Below are 14,446 nucleotides of genomic sequence, written 5' to 3' on the forward strand. Positions count from 1 at the left end.
GGGATGGGACGGGGAAATGCAGACAGACCCTTGATTTACACGATACTCGATCCAAGGAATTCAGATAATTACAGAAGGATTCTTCCCCAAAATGAAAATTCCTGTAACAGAACTACGCAGCATAATGTCTTTGTAAGAATTTAGCTATTTTCTGCCTCCACTTTTATAATTTTAACCAAATTCACATCAAATCACAAATTGTCCTTGCTTAGCTATTGGAATCATCCACCTATTTCCACCCTCCTGAGCTCTAACCTTTCCTGCTTGCTGTGTTAGCCAACATCATGACCCAAACCACTGTTTCCCAGCCCCGTTTCTATCTCATTCATGTAACAAATACTTATTGAGCATCAACTATGTACCAGAACTGTTCTAATGTTAGGGACACAAGAGTAATGACAATATATGTAAACACAAAAATAACATATATAAAGAACTGAGCACAGTGCCAAATGAACGGTTTATTCTACTGTCATTATTGGATTATTATTATTATCCTTATTCATCCAGTAATTTTAGCAAAGGTAACAATAGGGTGATCTAAAGGTAAAGTTTCACCTTAGAAATGTGACTCTGTACAATTGAGACACTGAAAGCATGATTTTGAATGATGGGTAAGTTCAGTCATAAGTAAAAATCAGCCCAAGGGTAATATGTATCAATATTTGATTGCTGAAAGTTTTTTTTTTTTTTTTTTTTTTTTTTTTTGCTGTACGCAGGCCTCTCACTGCTGTGGCCTCTCCCGTTGCGGAGCACAGGCTCCGGACGCGCAGGCTCAGCAGCCATGGCTCACGGGCCCAGCCGCTCCGCGGCAGGTGGGATCCTCCCAGACCGGGGCACGAACAGGCATCCCCTGCATCGGTAGGCGGACTCCCAACCACTGCGCCACCAGGGAAGCCCTGAAAGTTCCTTTTTAAACACCTCAAATCCAATCAAGTTTACACAAAAAACAAGAGTAAAACATAATTACATCTAAGAAAGCACAAACTTAATCAATTAATTTTTTTTTTTTTTGGCCTTGCGGGGAGGCTTGTGGGATCCTAGTTCCCTGACCCTCGTCAGTGAAACCACTAAGTCCTAACCACTGGACCACCAGGGGATTCCCTTAATTAATTTTAATGGACTCTGTCTAAAGTAAGTGATCTTCAATATATCTACAAAAGGAAAACTGAGGGACAAGGCTCAGTCTTCTGTAGTGTTTCTCCTATGTCATGTAGGGAGGAACATACAGAATATATAAACATTCTGGGCACCAAAGAAATGTACTGCTATATGACAGGCAAGGACAGGTTACCAGACTGCACCTTGGCCAGGGTCACATAACCTTCAGAACCACACAATAGACTTTATTCTGAATTCAAGATCAGCAACCAAGCTTCTGAACAATCATTTGGACCCCCAATCTTTTTCATCTCGGATTCACCAATGGCCCTATGAGTTACCCTATGAGGCCTAGCAGGCCTCCTCAGGACACATCTTAGTGGTCTATCCAACAGAAGGGCCCAGGTTCCAGATTGCATCAAGCCCTTGGGTCCCATCCTACCTCTAACCTTGGTTTGTTTGCATCTCTCATTGCTTTCCTCACCAGATTTTTACCTTTAAAGGGTACAGATTTAGGCATTCTGTGTGTGTCTGTATATGTGTGTGTGTGTGTGTGTAAAATACTTAATGATCATATATATGAAATGTCTATTAAATGTCTATTATTTCTCTTTAGGCCATCTCAAGCCAAGCGTCCACAGTCCATTTTGATCTCTTTGCAATACCCCAGTCCAGAGGTTCCCAGTTTCTTAATTTATAGCGCACTTAGGAACTCAGAAAATTTTTCACAGCACCCCTAGGTCAAAAGAAATACCTAAGAGTTTTGCTTTTTAGGTAGCTGGTGCCTAACAGCTTAGTAACCATTTGAAAAAAATAATACAGACAAGTTGAAAGAAAAAATATTTTTTGTTTTTTTCTTAAATAGGCACAAATAGTTACTAATGGAATGTGTGTGCCTGTTGGGCACTGCCCAACTTCTCAAACCTTGCAGTCCAGCACTACTACCCACATTTCCTGTTCCGGGCTGATTTCCACACAGTACTTACTTTTTTATCAGACGACCTCCTAAAAGCCAGCTTTGCAAAGATATTTTGTCATCAAAGGAATGTAGGAAGTCTTTTTTTATTTTTTATAAATTTATTTATTTATTTTTGGCTGCATTGGGTCTTTGTTGCTGCGCGTGGGCTTTCTCTAGTTGCGGTGAGCTGGGGCTACTCTTCCTTGAGGTGCGTGGGCTTCTCATTGCGGTGGCTTCTCTCGTTGCGGGGCATGGGCTCTAGGTGCTTGGGCTTCAGTGGTTGTGGCACGTGGGCTCAGTAGTTGTGGCGCACAGGCTTTGCTGCTCCGCAGCACGTGGGGTCTTCCCAGAGCAGGGCTCCAACCCGTGTCCCCTGCGCCACCAGGGAAGTCCCGATGTAGCACAATCTAATGTTCAAATTGTGAACTACCTTGAGCTAGCAGTTCTCATAGTATACAAGAGATGTCAAATATTGCTGTGATTCCCTTAAAAAAATTTAAATATCCCACAGTACTCCTGTGAATTTGCCCCTTGGCACAGAGTTTGGGAACTATGGCCCCAGGCACTCCTTGCCACCTCATTCCTGAATCTGTGTAGTGTAAATGAGTGGACTCTAATCAAACTACCTGTGAATGAATTCCATCTCCACCCCTTACCTACCAGCTTGTGATCCAAAGCAAGTAAAAAAAAAATCTCCTTATGCCTCAGTTTTCTCGTCTGTAAAATGGTGATAATAATAGTACTTACTCTTGTTGCAAGGATTATATAAAATGCCAGTTAAATGTTTAGATAAGTGCCTGGAATTATAGTAAGTACACAGTAAATATTGACTATTATTGTTTTTCCCCTTTGTCTCTTTTTCTTTTTGATTTCTCTAGACCCACCTAACCATGAAGTAGATCAGAACAAAAACTAGAGGTACGCCCAGCCCATCAACAGCAACTCTAATCCTGCATTGTTTAAAACAGAAGCCACTAGCCAAATATGGCTATTTCAATTTAATAAAATTAAAAGATAAAATAAAAAGTAAAAATTCAGTTCTTAGTTATACTAACCACATTTAAACTGCTCAAAAGCTACATGTGGCTAGTGGCTACCACATTGCAAAGCACAGAAACATTTCAATCATTACAGAAAGAATAGTGCACAACACTATTCTTACCTTTTCTAGTCACTGCTCCCCAGTCTCCACATTTTACAAAGCTGGAACTATGTTTTATTCTGTACTTGTAGGGTTCCTGTAGTCAGGAACAAAACAATTATCAACTTTAGGGTGATTATAGCTCATTACTGCCTTATTACCCTTTTTCTATCTTCTTCTCACCCCTCTTTGAAGTTCTGAGGTACTCCCATGTCCAGGCACACATGCAGTAACACACCCATCTTCCATGCTCAATATCAAGGAAACTGAAGAATGGAAGTGGTAGTTTCTAAGTCACTAAGTATTGGCTTATGGAGTGGGACGATATCTCGAGATAGTGACTCCCAATGGCAACTTTTATAGAAGGAGGCTCAGCCTCTTAGGACTTTTTAGGCAGGAAACCTATTTTACTCCTGCCCTCTCAACTGAAATTTCTCATTCTCTCTAGACCACAAGATAGTTGTTCTCCTATTTAAATACCTACCCCACCATCACCAAGAATCTTTGACCTTCCATTTTCTCCAGTTCCTGAAACTAAAATGTTATTTTAGTTTAGTTCCTCCCGCCCCCCCACTCCCCCCACCTCCCCGTAAAAGGATCACTTTCATTTCTCTTCTCTGTGTGAGATCCCTATTTGTGCCTCATTCAGTGCAGGAACAGAGTGAAGATAAACAGACTGACCTAACAGATCAATCCCCAGATAGAGAAGCTGACTACACCCTAAAGGAAGGGGCAAAGCACTGGGGCATGGAAAGGACATAAAACAGAAGGCAACAAAGGTGTAGAGTGATAAAGAGAAATAACCCCTTAAAACTAGACCACACCCTACCCCACTCCATCCAACTGCCCATACTACACCTCATCTTGGTTAATTCACTCTGCACATTACCAAAAACATTCTTTGCCCTGGAAATGGAGTAAGGGACTGTGTTGGTTTCACACAGGTGGCAAACTACCACCTCAGGAAAGGGTAAAGAAGAAATAGGGTAAGTGGAAAGAGAAATCAAATTGGGATCCTGGGTGGCAGAAGCCCAGCAGATGCCTCCAGCCCCATTCTCTGCCATCTACACCATGTGATAGTTACCACTTGGTTGGAAGCCTGAAGAAAAAAACCTTCCAAATCTTTGCAGTGTCTTTCTTTATATCTTCCTGTTATGGACTCTTAGGGACTATCTTAAAACTCATATGTTGAAGCCCTAATCCCTTAACCCCAAAGTGACTATGTTTGGAGATAGGGTCTTTAAAGAGATAATTAGGTTAAATGAGGTCACAAGGGGCCCTAATTCCTTATAAGAAGAGGAAGAGGGCTTCCCTGGTGGCGCAGTGGTTGAGAGTCTGCCTGCCGATGCAGGGGACACGGGTTCGTGCCCCAGTCTGGGGAAGATCCCACATGCCGTGGAGCGGCTGGGCCCATGAGCCATGGCTGCTAAGTCTGTGCGTCCGGAGCCTGTGCTCCGCAACAGGAGAGGCCACAACAGTGAGAGGCCCGCATACCACAAAAAAAAAAAAAAAAAAAAAGAAGAGGAAGAGACAGCAGGGATGTGTGCTCAGAGGGAAAAGGCCCTGTGAGGACACAGTGGAGAAGGTGGCTATCTGCAAACCAAAGGCAGAGGCCTGCTGACACCTTGATCTTGGGCTTCAAGGCTCCAGAACTGTGAGAAAATAAATTTCTATTGTTTAAGCCACCCAGTCTGTGATATTTTATTATGACAGTCCTAGCAAACAAATATACCTCCATAGCCTGATTTTTCTCAGTCTATGTGAGAAGCCCCCATCCCATAAGTAAGATACCTGGTACCAGGGGTAACATTGAAGTTATTTACCTGTATAGTACAGGAGCCAACCAATCAGAACAAATGCCAGCCATAAACTGATACCAGCCACACTGGAGTGTCCCAGCTGAATATCCACCCTGCTTGGGACTACAGCTGACAGTATTGCTCAGTACACAAAGTTCCCTCAAGATAGGGCTTAAGGTAATTAATTAATTAGTTTAATAGTCATTTATCAAGCAACTTCTATGTGCCAGGTATTAAGCATCAAAAGGCCTCCATCTCAGATACCATGCATTCTGCCACCTCTGCACTTCTGCCTTTTCTATATGCCTAGTAGATGATGTGAGTGCAAAAGCATTAAATCATAAGTCAGGGACTTTCCTGGTGGTCCAGTGGTTAAGAGTCCACGCTCCCAATGCAGGGAGCACAGGTTCAATCCCTGGTTGGGGAACTAAGATCCCACATGCTGCACAATGCGGCCAAAAAAAAAAAAGAACCATAAGTCAGAAGACCTCGACTTTTCTGGACTTTTTTTTTTTTTTAATTTGGTTATTACTTGGTACAGTGAGGGGAAAGCACAAGCCATGAAAAACTGAAGTGTTGTCAGTTAACAGGGTGCTAGAAAGAACTTATTATAGAAATGGGCTTGTGTTAAGAGATTTTGAAAGGGTTTAAGGAAATGGAATTTTGCTCTGGATTGAATGCTGTCAGGAAGTAGAGTAATTCTATGATTGGGTATCTAATACATTTTGTCTAGAAGGAGAGAAGACCAGATAAGAGGCCAAGCTCTAATACGTAAAGAAGTAGCAGTCAGGGCTTCCCTGGTGGTGCAGTGGTTGCGAGTCTGCCTGCCGATGCAGGGGACACGGGTTCATGCCCCGGTCCGGGAAAATCCCACATGCTGCGGAGCAGCCAGGCCCGTGAGCCATGGCCGCTGAACCTGCGCGTCCAGAGCCTGTGCTCCGCAACGGGAGAGGCCACAACAGTGAGAGGCCCGCGTACCAAAGGAAAAAAAAAAATGAAGTAGCAGTTATTCATATTAGCTGGGGGAGGAGGATATTGGGGATTTTTGTAGCTTGGAGTATGTTCATGTTTTTTTTTTTAATTAAAAATTTTTTAATTTATTTTATTTTTGGCTCCCTTGGGTCTTCGTTGTTGCGCGGAGTCTTTCTCTAGTCGCGGTGAGCAGAGGCTACTCTTTGTTGTGGTGTGCGGGCTTCCCGCTGCGGTGGCTTCTCTTGTTACGAAGCACGGGCTCTAGGCGCACAGGCTTCAGTAGTTGTGGCACGTGGGCTCGGTAGTTGTGGCACACGGGCTTAGCTGCTCCGCGGCAGGTGGGAATCTCCCCGGACCAGGGATTGAACCCATGTCCCCTGCATTGGCAGGCGGATTCTTAACCACTACGCCACCTGGGAAGTCCTGGCTGTATGTTTAAATGTTTGAGCTGCTTAAGATCTTTTCCAGTACTTGTCAGAAAAACCTCCATTAGCAGTCTCCTGGCTGGGGGCAAAGCAGAGACAAGTCTAAAGACTGTTATGCCATATAAGGTGACTAAAATCTCTTTGAACTTGATTGGTAACTCAGTCAAAAAACTCTTATCATACATATATGTTTATAATTGGGGGTCACAAAATTGAGTAAAATGATGAGACATTCTTGCAGCGACAGAGACAGACTCATACAAAGACGCTTTCATAATTTAACCAGGGATGGTGGGAGGGTGGGATCTGCAAGGCAGCTTCCTGGAGAAGCCGGTCTTGTGTCCTGTTCCAGAAGTGACTTCAGTGAGAAAGCCTGGGGTGAAAATCTTAGCGTTTTAATCCATTTCCTTCTGGCATATCTTCACCCTCACTTTTTACAGGTATTCCTTTGAGTAGAGTGGCTAACTACTGCCTACCGTTCCTACTCCCGGTGCTTAGAACAGCCCAAACTCCCTCACGCTTTCACTGCAGCTCATTGAGCCACGCCCCCAGGTTCTGGCTCTAAGTTCGGGCCAATAAAGTTGCGCCCCAAGGATCGCAGGACCAGGGAAGGGAAGCCTCCAGCCAATGAGAGGCCAATTATAACCTCAAAGAGTAGAAAAATCTTTTAGTGATGTTTTTGGACTAATGAGGAGCAATGACTATGCGCCCGCTCTGGGCGTCTGACAGAGGACCGGCGGCTGCCTGAAACACCAGTGAGCTGAAGCAGCCCTGCCCCACCTCCTGGTCTGGAGGTAGCGCGATGGGCCACGCTTCCAATAGCTCGAAGAACTTCTCGTCACGTGCAGTTTTTGCAGGCCCAGCGGCGTCCTGAAAGTCATGTGACAGTTGACGATGGCGCCACTCTCCCCAATGGAAAATAGGAGCTGCCTTCACAGGACCAGAAATTGGTTTGTCTCCGCGAATAATAGCACGACGGGGGCGGGGATAGCCTATCAAGTGCTGTGGGCGAAACGGGGCGGGGCAGGCCACTGGTTGCGGGCGAGCTGGCCGCGCGGCGCGCAGGCGCCCTTGGGACCCGGTAGCGGCGGCGGTGGCTGCGGCGACGGCGGCGGCGAAGAGCCGGATCCTTGGCCAAAGCGGGAGGCGGCGGTGGAGGCCATGGCGGCAGATGGAGAGCGATCCCCGCTGCTCTCTGAGCCCATCGACGGTGGCGCCGGCGGCAACGGATTAGTGGGGCCGGGCGGGAGTGGGGCTGGGCCCGGCGGAGGCCTGACCCCCTCCGCACCACCGTACGGAGCCGGTAAACATGCCCCGCCCCAGGGTAAGACGGGGCGGGTCCGAGGTGTTCCCGGGGGTACTCTGAGAGGAGCAGGGGGCGGGACCGAGGGCGGGGGCGGGGCCCAAGCGCCAGGTGCGGAGCTGTTGCACCTGTGACCGGGGGCGGCTTCCTTCCCTCCGCAATCGCGACCAGAGCTTCGGAGCGGAAGGGGGTTCTGAGGAATCTGATCGAAGCACTGATCATAAGATCCCGCTGAGCTTGTCAGAAGGCTTGAGGACCAGCAAGAGTTGCCTTACTCCGTGTAGCTTCAGTGGGGGTGTCAGCAACTGATGCCAGCCCTTCTTTTTACCTTCTTCTCCAGCATTTCCCCCGTTCCCCGAGGGACACCCAGCCGTGTTGCCTGGGGAGGACCCACCCCCCTATTCACCCCTGACCAGCCCGGACAGTGGGAGTGCTCCCATGATCACCTGCAGAGTCTGCCAGTCTCTCATCAACGTGGAAGGCAAGATGCATCAGCATGTAGTCAAATGTGGCGTCTGCAATGAAGCCACTGTGAGTTATACAAATCTGTGAAATGGGTCCTGTTTCCTAGATTCTCTTTCTGATCCCTTGATTCTAGACCCGGACCTTCAGGCGTTAGCCAGCTGCTCTTGATGAAACCCAGGTTTCAGTTCCAGAAGTTTCACACAGCCATTTCCCCGGAAGCCACTCACCAAAGCTAATATTTACCATCCCTCACCTTCATACCTATCTTGGATACTTAAGCTTAGTTTTTATTTGCAAATCTCATGTTATATGCCTTTCATTTCTCTGTCCCGTCTAAGATTTTACCTCTCTGATCTCTCCTCAGAAGGTTTTTGGAGGAATTGGAAGGAATTGGGATTAGAGGTTTGCTTACCGATGTCCCCATTATTCTCTAGCCAATCAAGAATGCACCCCCAGGGAAAAAATATGTTCGATGCCCCTGCAACTGTCTCCTTATCTGCAAAGTGACTTCCCAGCGGATCGCCTGCCCTCGGCCATACTGGTGAGAGGGATAATTTGGGGAAGGGCATTAGTGGGGAAAATCGGAAAGCCGAAAAAGGGTGAATGTTTATCGAGAATGTAAAGGTGAGAGAGACTGGTGTTTATTAGAAGGAGAAAAAGCTAAGGACTGTTGTGCCTCTAGAATGTTATAGCCATCTTTCTCATCTCTCAATAAAAAGATTGGGAGAAAAGTGGTGTCCTTTAGGAAGATGGAGAGTGTCAGAGACTGGGTGAATTATCCTGAGGTAAAAGGGAAATTAGAGGCCTGAAGTTTAAGCGATGCTCTTCCTCAAGGATTCTCTGCGGTAGGGCTGCGGTGGGGGCAGAGTATCTTAAATGTACAGAGAAGTAGAGGGACTTAGAGAGCCAGGGAGTGGGGGATGTAAAGGAGGAATAATGTAGGGATCCTTAGGATTGAAAACTTTAAAAACATAGTCTTTTTCTTCTGTACAGCAAAAGAATCATCAACCTGGGGCCTGTGCATCCGGGACCTTTGAGTCCAGAACCACAACCTGTGGGTGTCAGGGTCATCTGTGGACATTGCAAGAATACTTTTCTGGTGAGGAGAGGTATTGGGAAGCCCTGGGGGATGGGGGGTGGGCAGCGGAGAAGTAGTCATGAATATATTTCTGAGTTATGATAATGAATCCTGAAAAGGTCTGTTTTATGAGGACCCATTTCCCAGCCTCCACTGCCCCAGGGCTCTCATTGAAGATGATGCTGCTTCTACTATTTATTGGTTTCTCTTTTCCTTTCTCCGTAGTGGACAGAGTTCACAGACCGAACCTTGGCCCGTTGCCCTCACTGCAGGAAAGTGTGAGTGATTAGAGAGCGGCATCGTTGAGCTGGGTAGTGAATAGAGTAAAAGCTACAGGGCCATTGTAAGTATCCATTTTTGTTTGCCTCCCCACAGGTCATCTATTGGGCGCAGATATCCACGAAAGAGATGTATCTGCTGCTTCTTGCTTGGCTTACTCTTGGCAGTCACTGCCACTGGCCTTGCTGTGAGTAACCTTGATCCAACCCCTTTCATTCTGCAGCCTCGTCTCTGTAGGCTAAGATTGGGGAAATGGCTATCCTAAAAAGAAGTGAAAGAAACTGTTTTTGTTTGTCTTGTTTTAACGTGTAGATGAACTGAAGTTGAAGGAGACTGATAAACGGTCTTCACTGTTACTATCAGAGTAGAAAACAGCTATCTTCTTTATGCAGAAGATAGAAAAATAGAGCAGTGGTTTAGATTGAGTTGCTATTAGGAAACCTGGTTTGGTTGTCAGACATGAAGAAAAACTGACAGATGTCTGGGATTGTTTATGTTCCTGCCTAGTGGAGGGAGCTAGACAGCTGGGCCTTTTAAAAGGTCCCTGAAGGCGGCTGCATGTGGATAGGGGACAGAGACTGAAGCTTGAGTTCCATGTTACTGTTACTAGGGCTCCTACAAAGTGGTGAGAGATCAACAGTAACCTCATCTTCCTTTTTCTTCTTCATCAGTTTGGCACGTGGAAGCATGCACAACGATACGGAGGCATCTATGCAGCCTGGGCATTTGTCATCCTGTTGGCTGTGCTGTGTTTGGGCCGGGCCCTCTATTGGGCCTGTATGAAGGTCAGCCACCCTGTCCAGAACTTCTCCTGAGCCCCACGATGACCCACAGACTGCCTGGCCCCGTCCAGGTGGGGACAGTGACACTATAAAGGGAGTGATGGTAAAAGGCTCCCTGGGCTTCTATAAGGGGAGCCAAGCAGCTGCCTTCCTTTTCCCTGCAGAGAGGTAGGAAGGAACCAGGCCCTCACCTAGGTTTGGAGGAATAAGTAAACCACTGCTGGCCATCTGCTTTCCTCCAGTGGTTGCTGTGTTTAGGGTGAAGTAGGCGGAAAGTTTCCCCTAAACCTGGGTCCTAAAAGACGGTTCTAGCCTTGTCCTTCCTATACGCTCCCTGAGAGCCATTCCTGTCCCTTACACATTCCAGGGCAGGGTGGGGGTGGGTAGCCCTGGGGGTCTCCCTCCCTCTTGTGCACCATTAGGACCTTGCTGCTGCTATTGCACTTCATCAGGGGCTGGCTCTGGTCTCAGCACCCTCAGTCTCCTCTCCCCCATTCCACGTCCTCTGGGGGTGGGGTCAGCCGCTGCTCTGTACAGAACCACAGGAACTGATGTATATATAACTATTTAATGTGGGGTATGGTCCCCTAGTCCTGTATTTCCTATAATTCCTCCTTTTCAACCTTACCCCCCAGTTGCAGTATTTAACTGGGCTGGGTAGGGTTGCTCTGTCATGGGGGAAGTTAGGGACTCATCCTGTGCTTGTAAATAAATAAGGTCATGACTCTACTCTTCCAGTTGTTAAATCTGTGTGTATGAAAGGATGAGGGGAATTTTTAGCCCCACAAAGGGGTAGAATACAAAGACAGCAAGGCTGAAACTATGACTCTTTATTTTCACATGGACAGTTCAAAGGAAGTCATCAGTAGTTTTGTTTAATGTAAAAAAAAAAGAATCCCGCCCCCCAACACACACACACATAAATCATGGAGAACTTAATTCTGTTTCTAGAAGCCTGGTTAAAGGATTCATAGTTTAGAAGGGAAATAACAGTGCAGATTTCTCTAGAGAGCAGTTTTTAAAGCTTGGGAGTAAGAAGTTTAAAGCTAGTTTAGTGGGCTTATTTCCCAGGCTCAAATTGATTTGGGGGAGGTGTCACAGTGCTAGATATAGGGTGATGGGACAGTGGTCACTGCCCAGAGCCTTGGAACGGATCTTGCTGTCACACAAAGCAGGCAACAGAGAGTGAGACAATAAGAAGTAATCAAGGCGCCAACCAACGTTTTTGGATCGCGCGTTCATCATGTATGTCCAAAAGGTATAGGCATAGGCCGTGTTGGGGTAGAGGTGCCGGAAACTGTCAGTCAGTGGCACAGCCTGCAGCAATTCCCCAAAGCCATGACGCTCTTCTGGAGTGAAGCCAGCATTCTTTTTGTTTCCCTTTGGGTTGCGAAGATCAATTTCTTCATGAGCCACATTGAGGTCCCCACATAGCACAAGGGGCTTGCGGGAAGCCAAACCCTTAAGGAATTTGCGAAAGGCTTCATCCCAGCGCTGCCGGTACTCCAGGCGCACCAGACCTCGGCCTGCATTAGGTACATAGGCTGTCACCAGCACAAATGCATCATATTCAGCCACAATCACTCTGCCTTCCTGATCATGTTCCTCTTCACCTACAGAAACAATGAAACAATTAGCAAAAAGTTTAAGAAAGGGAAAGCAAAGAATAAAGGGATCAAGAATTGGGGCTGGAGTGGGATATCAGCAACTGGTTTGGAAGAGCTGGGCTTTAGGAATCAACAGGGTCTCACCAATGCCATAGGAGACTTTGAGTGGGCACTGGCGGGAGAGTAGGCCCACACCACTGTACCCTTCCTTGTCTGAAGGAGCTGACCAGTACTGATGGGATAGTCCAGAGAGTGCTTGAAGTTCAGCTGGTAATTTGTTCTCAGAACATTTGGTCTCTTGGAGGCACAGGATATCTGGGGCTTCCTCCTTTACCCACTGTGAGTGAAATGAAAGGTAGAAAAAGTATTATCAATTCAGCAGACATTTACTGAAGAATCTATGTGCTAAGTACTAGAGATACACAGGTGAGGGACTTCCCTGATGGCACAGTGGTTAAGAATCCACCTGCCAATGCAGGGGACATGGGTTAATCCCTGGTCCGGGAAGATCCCACATGCCGCGGAGCTACTAAGCCCGTGTGCCACAACTACTGAGCCTGTGGGCCTAGAGCCCGTGCTCTGCCAACAAGAGAAGCCACAGCAATGAAAACCCCGTGCACCACAACAAAGAGTAGCCCCTGCTCACCCCAACTAGAGAAAGCCCGCGCGCAGCAACGAAGACCCAATGCAGCCATAAATAAATAAATAGGACAGTCTCTGCAGAAGGAGTATAAGTCTAGCAACACAGTACTTGAAGTTATAAATTACATAAGTGGCAGGGGGACAAGAAAGAGTGTTCCATGCAACACTGAGAAGATTGGTTTTTTCCCTATAGGCAATGGATAGCCAGCTAAGATTTTTTAAGTAGTTATTTAAATGTTGGATATGCAGGAAATAAAATGGAACAAGTCCAGTAACGAGGTTTTTCTGACATGCTAGGAAAAAGATGAGGACATTAAATAAAACAATGGCAGTGGAACTGGTGGAATGGCATCTAAGAAATACAAGTGGGGGGCTTCCCTGGTGGCACAGTGGTTAAGAATCCGGCTGCCAATGCAGGGAACACGGGTTCGAGCCCCGGTCGGAAAAATCCCACATGCCGCGGAGCAACTAAGCCCGTGCGCCACAACTACTGGGCCTGCGCTCTAAAGCCCCCACTCCGCAACAAGAAAAGCCACCGCAATGAGAAGCCCCCGCTAACCACAACCAAGAGCAGCCCCCGCTCGCCACAATTAGGGAAAGGCCCCGCTTAGCAACTAAGACCCAACGCAGCCAAAAATAAATAAATTTATAAAGAGAAAAGAAATACAAGTGGTATGATTTGGTGAAAACTTTGTATCTCTGCCACAAGAAAACGACAGTGCTAGGAACTAAAATGGGAAAAGGTGATTAAACCCCAAGATCAGTACCCCCCTCCCCTTAACTCCACTCACATCTAAACCTTTCTTCTTAATCCAGGCTCGAAGCCCATCCACATTCCAGGAGCAGATCTTCAGTGTGGCTGATTTGCCACCGGGTGAGGTTTTCTGATCTGGGGGGTCCTCATACATGACTGTCCCCTCTCCTGCTGCCTCTTTTTCATTTTTTTTCGCTCCCGCCTTGCTCTTCTTGGCCTCTGGCTCTATAAAATAAGTAATACACAATGATGTAAGTTGGCGATAACCAACTTTGATCCGCAGTTAACTATAGATCCACCGAGAGCCTGCAGTTGCCGCGACTTCTTCGCAAACTGCAAAAATGAGTATACAGTCGGTCCGTACCTCTCGTTCATCAAGGGAATTATAGACATCCCCATCGCAGCCTCTAGGGAGATGGGCCTATTTCATTCTCTTACCAATCTTGGGCTCTTCCCCGTCTTCTGCCACCGCTCCCTTTTTCCCACGTTTCGGCATCACTGTAACAAACACCCTTCTGCACCAGTTCCACGTCGCCCACCGAAGCAGTATATTTATCGCGTTGCCTACAGACGCAAAGAAGTAGTGAAACCAGCTAGGCCTGGGGAAGACTCCCCCCTCGGGCGCCCCCGCACCAAGTCCCGCCTTTCAAACCGTATTATCTCTGAATTCTTTTCCCGCCTCAGTGCACCATCGGCCTTTCAGCCCCTCATTCTCAAAACTAGATCATTTCATAGTGCCTCCTACCCTCCTCACGAGATCGGCCCTCCAGCCAATCGACGGACTTAATTAAGAATCCCGACTTAGGCTTGCCGATCAAAAGTCCAGAGAAGTCCCTACGATGGGCAAAACAACAACAACCCTGTAGCTGACCTGCTTGGGTCGCAGCCTGGCTCCTCCTTAACCCAGCACAAAGAATGGAGCACGATGTGCCCCCACGTGGGTAACTGGCGTGGTCACGTGATCTGAGATGCGCCGCCAGTGGCGGAGGAATGCGGGTGATTGGTCTGTTTGTACCACGTGACCGAAAGCTCAGCCTTCCCAGCCTTCTCCGTGACTCCGGGGCACTGAAGGCCCCAATCCTCCATTCTTGGGCTGTTCATCGCTATGCCAGAATCACGACTCCTTCTGCCACCTTGACC

At 47.2% G+C, this 14,446-nt stretch overlaps 2 protein-coding genes across 5 annotated transcripts; one reads left to right on the top strand and one right to left on the bottom strand.

Annotated features, from left to right (window-relative positions):
* The first annotated feature begins 7,505 nt into the window (after positions 1–7,505).
* On the top strand, positions 7,506–10,994 carry PIP4P1 (phosphatidylinositol-4,5-bisphosphate 4-phosphatase 1). 2 transcript variants are annotated; one of them, XM_082841801.1, is made up of 7 exons: positions 7,506–7,699; positions 8,040–8,230; positions 8,599–8,705; positions 9,158–9,263; positions 9,468–9,520; positions 9,618–9,708; positions 10,193–10,994. In XM_082841801.1, exons 1-7 carry the CDS (start codon positions 7,558–7,560, stop codon positions 10,334–10,336), a joined length of 834 nt encoding a protein of 277 aa, XP_082697927.1. In that variant the 5' UTR covers positions 7,506–7,557; the 3' UTR covers positions 10,337–10,994. The 2 variants fall into 2 exon arrangements, with proteins under 2 accessions (XP_082697927.1, XP_082697928.1); XM_082841802.1 differs by lacking the exon at positions 9,158–9,263.
* A 141-nt stretch (positions 10,995–11,135) lies between these two features.
* On the bottom strand, positions 11,136–14,208 carry APEX1 (apurinic/apyrimidinic endodeoxyribonuclease 1). Of its 3 annotated transcripts, none has more exons than XM_082855597.1 (5): positions 14,178–14,208; positions 13,745–13,870; positions 13,344–13,531; positions 12,055–12,247; positions 11,136–11,916 (listed from the first exon to the last, which is right to left on the bottom strand). In XM_082855597.1, exons 2-5 carry the CDS (start codon positions 13,800–13,802, stop codon positions 11,399–11,401), a joined length of 957 nt encoding a protein of 318 aa, XP_082711723.1. In that variant the 5' UTR covers positions 13,803–13,870; positions 14,178–14,208; the 3' UTR covers positions 11,136–11,398. The 3 variants fall into 3 exon arrangements, with proteins under 3 accessions (XP_082711723.1, XP_082711725.1, XP_082711724.1); XM_082855599.1 differs by lacking the exon at positions 14,178–14,208 and adding an exon at positions 14,052–14,088; XM_082855598.1 differs by lacking the exon at positions 14,178–14,208 and adding an exon at positions 13,959–14,011.
* Positions 14,209–14,446: the final 238 nt, after the last annotated feature.

The sequence above is a fragment of the Leucopleurus acutus genome (assembly GCF_964270905.1).
Source record: "Leucopleurus acutus genome assembly, chromosome: 1".
Classification (NCBI taxonomy): Eukaryota; Metazoa; Chordata; class Mammalia; order Artiodactyla; family Delphinidae; genus Leucopleurus; species Leucopleurus acutus.

Bases quoted from the DNA above. Each gene is read 5' to 3' on its own strand.
- PIP4P1 (XM_082841801.1), top strand. From the start codon at position 7,558: ATGGCGGCAGATGGAGAGCGATCCCCGCTGCTCTCTGAGCCCATCGAC. The intron at 8,706-9,157 runs GTGAGAGGGATA...TCTTCTGTACAG, and splicing joins GCCTGCCCTCGGCCATACTG to CAAAAGAATCATCAACCTGG. The intron at 9,709-10,192 runs GTGAGTAACCTT...CTTCTTCATCAG, and splicing joins TCACTGCCACTGGCCTTGCT to TTTGGCACGTGGAAGCATGC.
- APEX1 (XM_082855597.1), bottom strand. From the start codon at position 13,802: ATGCCGAAACGTGGGAAAAAGGGAGCGGTGGCAGAAGACGGGGAAGAG. The intron at 13,532-13,744 runs GTAAGAGAATGA...CTTATTTTATAG, and splicing joins CGGGGAAGAGCCCAAGATTG to AGCCAGAGGCCAAGAAGAGC. The intron at 11,917-12,054 runs GTGAGACCCTGT...TTGTTTCTGTAG, and splicing joins CAAAGTCTCCTATGGCATTG to GTGAAGAGGAACATGATCAG.